Below are 12514 nucleotides of genomic sequence, written 5' to 3'. Positions count from 1 at the left end.
AAAACTTCTATTAGTGATTAAAGTTGTTAATTTTTCGTAGTTCTTAAACAAAATTACTTAACATAAAAGTTTCTTAAATGCTTTTTAAAAGCTGTCCTTTGCTGAATTGCATATTATTAGATGATTTGTATTCTTCTTGCATTTTATGTAGTCCTGAGCACACATAAGAGAGGAAATAAAAAAAGAATCAATAACATTTTTAGCATAACCAGATGTGAATTCCCCACATCAGTCTGGCATGGGGAAATGATTATGAAGTAATGTGATACTTTGAATTTATGCATATATGGTATCTGGCAGAAAAGACAACACTGCCAGCTTGACTGCTTATCCTCAGGAAGGCCTGCTTATAAGACTGGCCCTTGGCTGATGTCTGGGAACTTGGATTTTTTGGGAAGGTTCCCACCCCTCTAATTGATAAGCGTGGTTCACTATGTGTGTACTGTTTATGCAAGAAATGTGGTTTATGCTGGATACTTGCTTTCCTTCCGAGAGTCTGGAATTTTAGTACATGCCAGGCAGAGACTGCTGACATGACCAGTTTCAAATAGAAACACTGAGTACTGAGTCTCTCAAAAGCTTCCCTGGTTGGCAACATTTCATTTGTGGTGTTGTCTCCATTATTTCTGGCTGCTATAACAAATACCATAGACTGGATGTCTTAAACAGCAGAAATTTCTCATGGTTCTGGAGGTGAGAAGTTAGAGAGCAGGCGCTGGTCAATTTGGCTCCTGGTGTGGACCCTCTTCCTGATTCAGAGACAGAGCCTTCTTGCTGGTTCCACAGATGGTGTTGTTGCAGAGAGAAATCACCTCCACGACATCTCTTCTTACAAAGGCGCTAATCCCATTCATGAGGGCTCCACTCACATGACCTAATCACTTCCCAAGGCGTCACTTCCTAATACGATCACATTAAGGATTGGGAAGGATCTCAACCTGTGAGTGGGGATAGAGACACATTCAGTTCGTAGCAGTGATCACAACTTATTGCTGGGGGAATTCAGTCCCTGTGCCACTCCCTGGGAGAGGATTCTTGAAGCTCGCACCTGGTTCCCCCTGTACTTTTTACCTTGTGCACTTCTTCCTTGTGCTGATTTTGCTTTGTATCATTTTGTGTAAATCATCATCGTGAGTAAAACCCTATGCTAGATTCTGGGTCTTCCTACTGAATCATTGAACCTAGGGGTATGTTGGGAACTGACACAGTACCTTAATGGTGGTGACTCAGAGTTCATTTGAGAGCTGTGTGCTATTGGTAGTCATTTGTGAATGACAAGGCCCAGCATTGGGGCATTGCAGAGAGATCTGGTGGTAGTTCATAAACATTTTTCTCAGTATGACGTTTAGGATACTTTCTTCAAGCCATCCTAAGAATGGTCATGGGCCTTCTACCTGTCTTTAAATTTAAAGGTGAAATCTTTAGTTTTATTTAATTTTGTTACGTTTTTAAAGAAAGGTGCTCTAAATTGCCCATGATTAGTACTGTGGTCAGCTTGATAGATGTTGAATTTAATTGAGGAGGCCTCAAACAGCACTTAAAGACTCTATTCTTCCCTAATCCTGTCCCCGTCCTGCCTGCCTGTAGTATCTACTCCCCACATGCCCACATATTATTGTATATGTCCAAACATTGACATCTACCTAGTTCTTTTTTGCAAAGTATGAAGAAATTTATTCTTCAGGTGTTTGTGTATTGCTAAGTACTATTATTAACTCTTAGGAAAATTGATATGTAGATGGAATCAAATTTAATACTAATAATTTTCACTATTTATTATATGACAGAGTCTGAATCTAAACTCAAATTTATGTATAAAAACAGCCTTAAAGAAAATTAAAAGGCAAAGTATGCATATGCTAAATGAATTGATGATGCTGCCTGAAAAAAAAAGTTAAAATGTTAAAGAATATTCTACATCTTTGGCACCATAAATCTCCTTGTCTACCTTTCACATTACACAGTTTTATTATTACTAATTTCCATTTATTTTTTTTTTTGACAGGATGCCACTCTGTCACTCAGGCTGGAGTGCAGTGGCACAGTCATGGCTCACTGCAGCCTCAACCTGTGGGCTAAGGTGATCCTGCCACCTCAGCATCTTGAGTAGCTGGGACCACAGGCACAAGCCACCACGCCTGGCTGATATTTTGTGTATTTTTGTAGAGACAGGGTTTCACCATGTTGTCCAGGCTGGTCTCAAACTCCTGGGTTTGAGTGATCCACCTGCCTTGACCTCCCAAAGTACTGGGATTACAGGCGTGAGCCACTGCACGTCCTACTCCACAGCGAGTTTTAAATTAATTTTTTCCTTTTTTTTGAAGATGCCTCCATACCAATTCCATATCAGTGGCTGCAGCTGGCTGCCACCTAAACACTCAGGGTAGATTCTACTGTTACTTTAATTTTAGGATGCTCCAAGCCATGGTTCATAGTTTCAGGAAGCCACAAGTTTGTGAGACTACAAAACAAGATGGAGAAATCATTGTTGCTAAATCTCTATCCGATAGGCAAAGATCAGGAAGAACTGTGCAGAAAACTCAGGACAAACACCCACTCTCATAGCATCTATTGGTTTTCAGTTTGGACTGCCATGAGCTAACTGACAAATCCCTCTATTTCTGAAGCTGAAGAAGTTCTTTTTAAATATAGAGTACTTATATAAGAAAATACTAAAAGTGTACCTATTTACATATATTGAAAGCATAACTATTTGCATAGTCTATGACAAAATCTATATTGTATATTTAGCAGATAACATGATTTAAGATATAATGGTTAACTAGCAGCAAGGGTAAAATTTTTCTCTGGAAAAACAATCAGATTCAAGCATCTGATAGCTCTTCGAGTCCAAGAGGATAGCAAGGATGTATAGGGAAGCTCCCCAGAGTTACTTGGATTTGGTAGCAGTTCAAATCTAGATTAGCTGTCAACATGCAGAATGTCTTGCTACCTATGAGACAACTTAGGGATTCCTCAGCAGTTTTCAAAAAATATGTGTGTTAAAACAACCTGGTCCTTCAAGCATGGAGAATAGACCAACACTGGTCCAGGAACGTGTGTTACTGGTCTACAACTAGATTAGTGTAGAAAATGGAAGGATTTAGACACCTTATAGCAATTTCACATAGCCATGGCATCCAAATAGTTGATCATTGTTCTCGTAGTTCCTCATTATGGTATTTTACAAAAGCATTGGTCTGTGATAGGTTGGAACTTTTCTCTAACTGGCCTTTCACCTAAAGGGAATGCTTGTTAAAAGTTCAGATTCCTGGACCCCAGCACAAACCAATAGAACCTGAATTTCTGGAAATGAAGACAAGTCCCAGGAACCTGCATTTGATCAAGCTGCCTGTGTCATTCTTTTCCATGCTGAACTTTGAGGACTACTGCTTTATGGGGAGGACCAACTGCATGGCTAACATACTCCCCTAAGTATAAGATTGGCTTTTGAAAACCATCCAGTTTAAGAACCAGAGTTGCAAAGGTCACAACTCCAACACAATTGACTCCAGTCCTTATGGATGCCATTGTGTTATTAGCTCATAGAAATGCCCAAGTACCAAAGAACTGTGGTTTCTGGGTACAGTTCCACTGCTAGGTTATACAGTGACTTTGTGCAAAAGACACCCTTGAAGCCACCCCCCTGCCATGTACAAGGAAAGTGTTGTAATAAACATATTGATTAATGATGCCCATGATGAAGTCCACCCCCTTTAATGTGGTTTCTTGTGCAGAGCTGGCTGAGCAGATGTCATGCCCAGGAGAGGGGGAGCCCCCAGTGTTGGGCAGTGCACAGCAACTTGGTCTGTAGCCCCTGGTTAGAAAACATGAAGCCATCCTCAGCTCCACAGACACAGGCTCTGGGAAAACTTCAGCCACCAGAGAACATTCACACCAGAGCATTTCTTGTTTGTTTAGGTTTGTTTGTGGGTTGTTTTGTTTTGTTTTGAGACAGAGTCTCGCTGTGTCGCCCAGGTTGGAGTCCAGTGGTGCAATCTTGGCTCACTGCATCCTCCGCCTCCCAAGCTCAAGTGATTCTCCTGCCTCAGTCTCTCAAGTAGCTAAGATTACAGGTACATGCCACCGTGCCCAGCTAGTTTTTTGTATTTTTAGTAGAGACAGGATTTCACCATGTCAGCAAGTGACTTGAAATAAAAGAATTTAATTCTCCATGGGCAGATGTCATTCACCATGTGAATTCCTTGTATATGATTTTATACAGGGGAGAAAAAATGTTTGAGAGCAGTCGTTACTAATCAGGAGGCAGACTTTTGACCACCTGCACTCGTGTTTCTCCACGGGTGCAGACACTTCGAGCATCTATGGGGTACTGCTTCCTTTTCTTCAATTGGTGCCACCGGAATGCCTGAATCACAGTGCTTTAGGCTGATCTAAGGGAGGGGCAGCAGCCAGGCAGCCGTGGAAGAAGGAAGGAAACTGTAGAAGGACCTGGGAGAAAAACAAGAGGAATTGACCCAGTAACTTGAGGTTCTGACCATCGCTCTTGAGAGCAACTTGACTGCATAGAATGTGAAGTGCATAATCCCCTTGTCTTTGTTAGGAGTGTGTTTTACTCTCAACTATGATACCGTATCATGACTCTGACATCTTCTACACAAGCTATCCTTGCTGACTCTGGAGCAGTATCCCTTCTCCTGTTTCCTTCTACCCCTTGTCCACCAGGTAGCCCCTTGAGCTTCACACTTCTCCACCTTTGGGCAGCCTTTCCGGATCCCCTCGGCAAAATTAGGCCCCTTCTCTCTTCTCTCCCAGTGTCCCTTATACAGGACTCCTCTGGTATGGGATTTTTGTGTTGCACACATGGTTGGTTAAATAGGGAATATTACTGTCATCTTCAGATAAATATTGGCTATAACAAGAATAACTGTGCTGCTTTATGTTTTTTCTAACAAGGGATATCCCTTTCAGAAAAGTGATAAGCCTTTTTTTAACTTTCAAGTTAATAGTGGCATGGTGGTGTTGAGAAAAGAAAGAAAGCCATTAGTCTAGATAAAGAATAAAATGTACTCAGGCCAGGCACGGTGGCTCATGCCTGTAATCCCAGCACTTTGAGAGGCCGAGGTGGGGGGATCACAAGGTCAGGAGATTGAGACCATCCTGGCTAACACGGCGAAACCCTGTCTCTACTAAAAATACAAAATATTAGCCAGGCGTGTGGTGGACACCTGTAGTCCCAGCTACTTGGGAGGCTGAGGCAGAAGAATGGCATGAATCCGGGAGGCGGAGCTTGCAGTGAGAGGAGATCGTACCACTGCACTCCAGCTTGAGCGACACAGTGAGACTCCATCTCAAAAAAAAATGAAGAGTAAAATGTACTCAGTGATGATTAGCTGTTATAGCTGATTATTTAAAACATTAAAAAATTAAAAGTTTAACACTGATAGTGCAGTGAGAAAAATAATTTTGTTAATATGAATCTTAAGCTCTGTCCCTTTAACTCCATTTCTTTCCATTCAGACAACTATAGTATTTTATAAGAGCTGATCCATTGTACAGTTTTATGTTACAACTTCTCAAACAACTGTATTATAGTCAATTTATAAGCAAGCAACTATTTTATAATTTAGTTTTTATGGCATTTGTTTCTTTGGAACATAACTGTCCCATCATTGCAAACCAGACGGGACATGTGTATAGAATGTGATACAGGAAACTCTAATTTGGGGGTTGCAAATCTGTCCTTCACTAGAGTGTGGTTCCCTTAACTTCACTGACTTCTTTTCATCTCTCCTTACCAGGCCCACAGTGATAATTTGAATGAGTGAATAGATATATATATAGTATTACATTTTAATATGCCCCCATACTCCATGAACTGCATACACACCACTTAATGGAAGTTATAACATTGCAAATGCAGCAACAACAAAAAAGTGAGTGCAAAGCAAGTGTCTCTTGCCACAGTCATATCCCATCACCACCACCCCTCCCCCAAAAAACTCATCCCTCTCACGTGGAGTTGTTCATTAGGTTCTAATTTTTGGTTTTCATGTCAGGAATCCTCATCATGATGTCCATGTGCAGAGAGGTGCACGTGTATGAATACATCCCATCTGTGCGGCAGACGGAGCTGTGCCACTACCACGAGCTGTACTACGACGCAGCCTGCACCCTCGGGGCGTACCACCCACTACTCTATGAGAAGCTCCTGGTGCAGCGCCTGAACACGGGCACGCAGGGGGATTTGCATCGCAAGGGCAAGGTGGTTCTGCCTGGCTTCCAGGCGGTGCACTGCCCTGCACCAAGTCCAGTCATTCCACACTCTTAAAAATGGTTTCTTGGGAATCAATGTGCAATAAGGTACTACTGTTGTACTCAAAATCACAAAAGAATACTTGAAGATAGATTTTAGACAATGTAGTTTTGAGTCTTTAAACTGTAATTTAGTGGTGGTCGTGAGGATTCTTCTCTTTCTAAGCCATTGAGTATGTATTACTGCTTTGAACATAGAAATGGATTTTTAAAAAAATAAGGCTCAAGAAAGATGCAAAACAAAGGATAGCTAGAAAGAAAACACGTGTATGACCATGAGTATGATACCTCCAGAAATGATAACAACTTATTCTTCTGCTATGAGCACCCCTCATCAGGGTTGGTTTCAATGACAGGTTTTGGTGATGTTCCTGACCATATGAAGTGGTTTATGTTTAGAAACATTCAAATTGAGGGACATCATTTACAGCATCGAGTGTGTCAGTTATACATGCATTCATCATTAAATATCCTGGGTTTTATGACAGACATTGAAATTATCACTCAGATGTGTTTAACAGCAAAAATTCCCAGCACATCCTGGCAAAGGCTTGTGTTTCCAACCGTTGGGTTCTTCATCTCTGCCTCCCATTGCCCACTGAATGCTTTGCTTTCTGTGCATCAAGACAGAGTTCTAAAACCAGAAAACATCCATCTTGAAAGGTCCAAGAAAAAGCCAAATTCCATATAGCACCACAGAGGAGGCCCTTTGTTTCCCTGCAGTATTTCAACCAGGAGCATTAGTATCACATCCACCAGGAGGCACATCACTGGCAAGTAACATAGAATCACAGGGCTGCAGGTGCCCCTGGACACTCCCCGGTTCTGGCTTTTCTGCCTTGTACCTCCTTGCCTGCAGATCTACCCTGCAGCTTTTGCATAGTCAGTGACACACTTGACAATTGGCACAGCTGTGCTGGGGAAGACAGGAGACACCTTGCTCCTTCCAAACTAGAAGGAAAGATTTTGGAGCCATCACCCTGTGCTTCTAGGGATGCACGCCTGTCTTTATTATACAGGTTTCTTGTAGGTTTTTATCAGCCAGTGGGAACTCCACAGTGATGAGCACTGAATCTTCACTAAATCTTCCTACAGACATTTAGGAATCCAGTCCTTGCTTTTGCAGATATGTTTTATGTCAGCAGCATGACGAAGCCATATAATTAAATAATTTATGTGAAAGCATTGCTTATTAACAAGGAAAATATGTAGATGCTTCAGAGGGAAAGGCAGCTAGAGGGAAATTTTCATCCCAATATGTTAGCTATATTCAGGGTTGATTTTTTTTTTTAATCTCAACTGTCACTAATACATTGAAAAATTTTTGCTATGAATATAGTGAAACAGAAACATTTTGTAATACCTTAATTAAACATGCTATTATTTCAGTGTATAACCAAAACATATCTCCATGGTACAGTTAAGACTTGTTGCAATGACAATAGCAGCTTAATTAAATGTGTTCTCCCTTGCAAAGTGTATGAACGTCAGGAGAGTTTAGTGGAAAAGTTTTCTTTGTTTCAGGATTGGTTTCTTCTAGACTGTTCTCAGGACTACTTTCTTGAGCAAGAATGGCTTACAGAGACTGAAGGCTTCTGTTTGGTTAGTCTATTCAGCAGATATGGAGCTGGATAACAAGACATCTCCTATAGCTTGTTATAATAGTGAAGGAGAAATTGGAAAGTTTTAATCACGATAATATCCAATAAAAGCCCATTTTGAGAGTTTTGTTATTAAGTCAATGAGAAGGGATAGGTAACTTTGTCCTATATATTAACTTATGTCTAAATAGACATGGTTAAGCCATGTTCCTTTCTAATTTTTCTTTTTTTTTTTTTTTTTGAGACAGTCTCTCTCTCTGTCACCCAGGCTAGAGTGCAGTGGCGCGATCTCAGTTCACTGCCAGCTCCGACTCCCAGGTTCACGCCATTCTCCTGCCTCAGCCTCCTGAGTAGCTGGGACTACAGGCATCTGCCACCACGCCCAGCTAATTTTTTGTATTTTCAATAGAGACGGGGTTTCACCGTGTTAGCCAGGATGGTCTCCATCTTCTGACCTCGTGATCTGCCCACCTCGGCCTCCCAGAGTGATGGGATTATAGGCATGAATCACCGCGCCTGGCTGTTCCTTTCTAATTTCTTGAAAGAACTTGGTCTTGTCCTTATGTTTATATGTGTGTAATAAGTTCAGCAACTCTGGAATGTGGGTGAGGTGGCTCTGGTGGATGAATATTACTCCCTACCCTCCTTGGATCTTTCTAGATCTTCCAGGCCATTAAATGCCCCTGACTATTGAAGCTCCTTTTATAGTTTTGCGAGTGGATTTACTTGTAGACATCCTTACTATCCAGCACAATCCCCCTTGGCTGACATGAGAACTTGGTTAGAGGAGAATTTATTGGGGTCAGTGTAAAAATTCAAGTTCAAAAGCCTCAGAACCCCACACTTTAAAGATTTTTAAATAGAATTTTGTTGTAATCATTGTGCTTTTAAAATAGTACTTGCAGTTTCATTGAGGTTGCAAGAAAGACTGAAGAGTACAAAGGAAATTTAATTACAATTTTTGCATTTATTATGGCCTTAAAGACTCTTGGGAATCAGGGTCTGTTCAACAGTCAATAAATGTAATACACATATTAATATAGTGCTGACTGGGCATTCTTCTATAAAAGTTTAAGTTATTTAGCTTCTAAGAAAATGTTAGGCAGTTATAGTTAACGTGATGACTACTTCTGGTATTAGCCAAATGGGTCCTAAGTGGCAGTATTTTGCCAGACATTGACTAAATCCTTACATGCCACATTTACTGAATTCCAATAAACACACAGTTCTTCTGTGGAGTAGTTAACAATAAGTGGCAGCTCACTGAATTTCTCCCAGGTTCTGTCTCTTCCAAAATCCTCCATCCTCTCTTATGAAGGGAAGCTGATAAAAAAAAAAAAAAAAAATCCTCTTGGTGCAAGCTGAAGCTGTTAAGGATTCCTTTTTTCACTCTCAGGACCAACAAACATTCTTTTGTATTTCAAGATAATTTCACCCGTTGTTGTTGTTGTTGTTGTTGTTGTTATCACAAAGAAACAAATTTTGAGCAGCAATGACAATTCAACCACATCTAGATTCTCCCTAACTTATTTCTCCAGCCAGTCACACCAGGCAGGCAGGTAACCTTTAACAGACCTGGTGTTCTCATGGAATGCCAATGCTCATCCCAGGGAGCTGGCCTTTCCCACTATGTCCTTATAGAGCTGCTCTTACAGAGAACTTTGTGCTCAGGACCAAGGGATGGTCAATTAAAAGTTGCATGTAAGCATCAGGCTTGTGCATTAAAATGGGCAAGGGAGGGCTTTTATACATCTTTGAATGACCAGGTCTTTCCTTGTCTGTCTGAAGGCAGAGCTTTGAGAAACAGCACTTCCCATGTGTCTGGTCCTCTTGGTCTCTCAGCCAGACACTTAATCAATCCTGGACTCTCCAGTAGTCCTCAGTCATTGTAGCCATAGCATCTGCAAAAAAAGAAATGCTAAAATAATCATTAGCATTTTCAAAATTAGGAAATCAAAGTAGCTGGGTCACTCTCTTACATGTGTATGAGCCAGTTCATTCTGTTGGGACAGATCATACTTATGCTGCTGATTGACTCTTCTGAGCAGTAACACATCTCCTGAATTAATTAGGTAGGTCCCGTTTGGGTGCATTAAGTGGGATCAGTCTTAGATGAGTGCCAGTATGTGATAGAAGAATTTCATACACACAAATGCCGTGATTCAAGTTCTCTCTCCAGTTTTTCTTATAGATCAACACACAGTACATGTGGTCAGTGACTTGGTTGAATTTCTGCTTAGCTGTGGTAAGAGACAGAGAAAGGGAGTGAGGTGGGACCAGGGGAATTATCAGAGAGACATGAGCGAACCTGTTGGCCAGGTAGCTTCCAAGTATGTTCTATTGTATTGTCTGTTTTGATTCTGATAGTTTAGAACTCTTTCTGATAGTTTAGAACTCTTACCCAGTGGTTTCATGACTGATCAAGGCAACTCCATCTGGAAATTAATTGCTTAGGTAAAATGTCCCTGAGTTTCAACTTGTCTTTTATACCCTGGATATTCTCTTATGAGATTATTATGCATGTTTCTGTCACATGGGCATTATTTACACACTTGATAAATGAAAGGTATTTCTCTGTCCGTTCAAGGAAATAAAATGTAAGTTCTTGTTTTATTAAATGAATGAAGCCTTTTAGTTAAAAAAAAAAGTAATCTAATATGTTTCTGTTCAAATTTGAGCTAATGACATTTAAAGAATTAAAGACATTGATCTAGTTCTTAGTATAAAAAGTGTACATGTAGTAGATATAGTTATATAATTGTGTATATACATATCTACACACATGGTTGGTTTTATATTGCTTTTTCATCAATATTTTTGACTGAAACCTTTACAATAAATTTTATTTTAATTATGTAACCACTAATATTTTGAGAGAAGGAAGCAAATGTTATATATGTCCTTCTGTTAAAAGAAAAAAAAATTCAGTCCTCCACCAACCGCTTCCCACACACTCATACTCTGCACGTCTTGGCTACGTTAAAATGGTCTGACAGAATTATTTAAAAGGCACTATGAAGGTAGAACACTACCTTAATATTTTATCCTAGTCAGAAGCCTGATTTAACACTGAACTTTGAAGGGAAGCTTAGCTATAGCTCATGGCTTTCAAGGATTAGAAGAAACATTTACTGGTTCTATGGAAAATAGTCTTCTTGCTAGGTAGATTTGAAACAAAGAAATTGCATTGATGGTGTTAAAATCTAACATTTATAACAAATCCTGTTTTACTCTAGATGAAATACTTAGACAATTCTTCCAGTGGAAACCAGTGAACTTTTTTAACAGCTTTGAGAATTCTTTTGTATGATAATTTTTAAAATAAAATGTGTACTCTTCAAACTAATTAAGGCTTGAAGTTTTCCAGGAGTCGCATTTTAAAAGTGTTTGTACACATTTTAACACTTTGATATTTTCTATTTTGGTTTTGTATATTTTTATGTATACACAATGTACAGACTTTTTTCTTGTAAATAAAACATGTTTTCATTTGTCTAGAAGTTTCTTGTTTTAATTCGTAGAAGTTACACATACAAATGAGCAAGTGGCAAAATAACAATCCATCCCTAGGAAAACAAATGGCAAAGCTGAAATCTGATTAGAAGACTGAGTGGCAACAGAAGGAACAGCAGCAGGCCTTCAGCCATGAATATGGACGCAGGCTGGGCCTGAAACCACAGGTGGGCGGGTTTTTTTCTTCCAGGGATTAATTGCTACATGCCGGAGAATGAAAGTGGCGAAATCAAGTGGAAAAGGCATATTTAGGCTAACAAATCTTGATGTTGACTTAATAACCCAAGATTTTGATGAATGCATGGCTTTGGGAGACTCTTCCTCAGCTTGACAGGGCATTAAGTCTTGGAAAACATAAATAAGTTATTCGAGGAAAGCCTAAAGACAGCTGAGTCACCTACAACCCACCACGATGTCAAATTAGCCTTGGTATTTTCATACTTGTGACGTGAAGGGAAAATCAGTTAATTAGGCTCCTGGAAAGAAATTCTCGGTCATTTGCGCTTTCTGTTTAGAATGTGAGGAAATCCTCAAACCAAGGAAGTCTTTGGGGTTTTTGATGTGAGGACAATGTGAGCAGGTAGGAAATTCAGAGTCATCCATCACCTCAAACAGCTGTGCTGAATCAGAGAGGACTCTCACCACCTTTGTGCTGTTGTTGTATTTCTTTCCCCACAAGATGACCAGTTTCTTCCAGCTAATTAAAAGGTAGACATGGCTGCACCAGCCCTGATCGGGAAGAGCTGGAGTGGATCACTGGAAGGATACTGTTCCATGCTCTCGGAGAAGCCAGGCATGCGCAAACCCCAGGGACTCTGAGGGGCACACACAGGAGACTTGGTGTCCATTAGGACTAGATGCTGCTGGGAGGATTCAGAGGAAGAGAAAGGAATTGTGTAAGATACGTTGCCCTCAGAGACAGCAGGAGCTAGGGGAAGGAGGTGAAGTGAACAGCAGGGTAGAGAGAGAGAAGGCTAAAGTGAGAGGGAGTGAAAAGTAAGTCCAGGGGTCCCAGATGCCATTTGCATATCAAAATCATGAACTCAGAAACAGAACTACCTCACAACCAAAGGCATACCCAGTCAACCCCACTGAATGCACTGAAGTGCTATGTTCAAGAGACC

The 12514-nt window shown here is 40.5% G+C and overlaps 1 protein-coding gene across 8 annotated transcripts in view; it reads left to right on the top strand.

Annotated features, from left to right (window-relative positions):
• The window catches only part of ST6GAL2 (ST6 beta-galactoside alpha-2,6-sialyltransferase 2), an 85331-nt gene extending 73954 nt beyond the window's left edge, over positions 1-11377 (top strand). For 3 of the 8 annotated variants that reach the window (XM_063648504.1, XM_054475938.2, XM_054475939.2), the window contains exon 6: positions 6021-11377. In XM_063648504.1, the coding sequence (XP_063504574.1) occupies positions 6021-6292 (272 nt within the window). In that variant the 3' untranslated portion in view covers positions 6293-11377. Of the gene's footprint in view, positions 1-5762; positions 5898-6020 lie in introns of all 8 variants that reach the window. The other 5 variants (XM_063648506.1, XM_054475941.2, XM_054475942.2 and 2 more) reach the window with 3 other exon arrangements.
• Positions 11378-12514: the final 1137 nt, after the last annotated feature.

Source organism: Pongo pygmaeus, chromosome 12 (assembly GCF_028885625.2).
Source record: "Pongo pygmaeus isolate AG05252 chromosome 12, NHGRI_mPonPyg2-v2.0_pri, whole genome shotgun sequence".
NCBI classification, from domain to species: Eukaryota; Metazoa; Chordata; class Mammalia; order Primates; family Hominidae; genus Pongo; species Pongo pygmaeus.
This window is presented reverse-complemented; position numbering and strand designations above follow the sequence as displayed.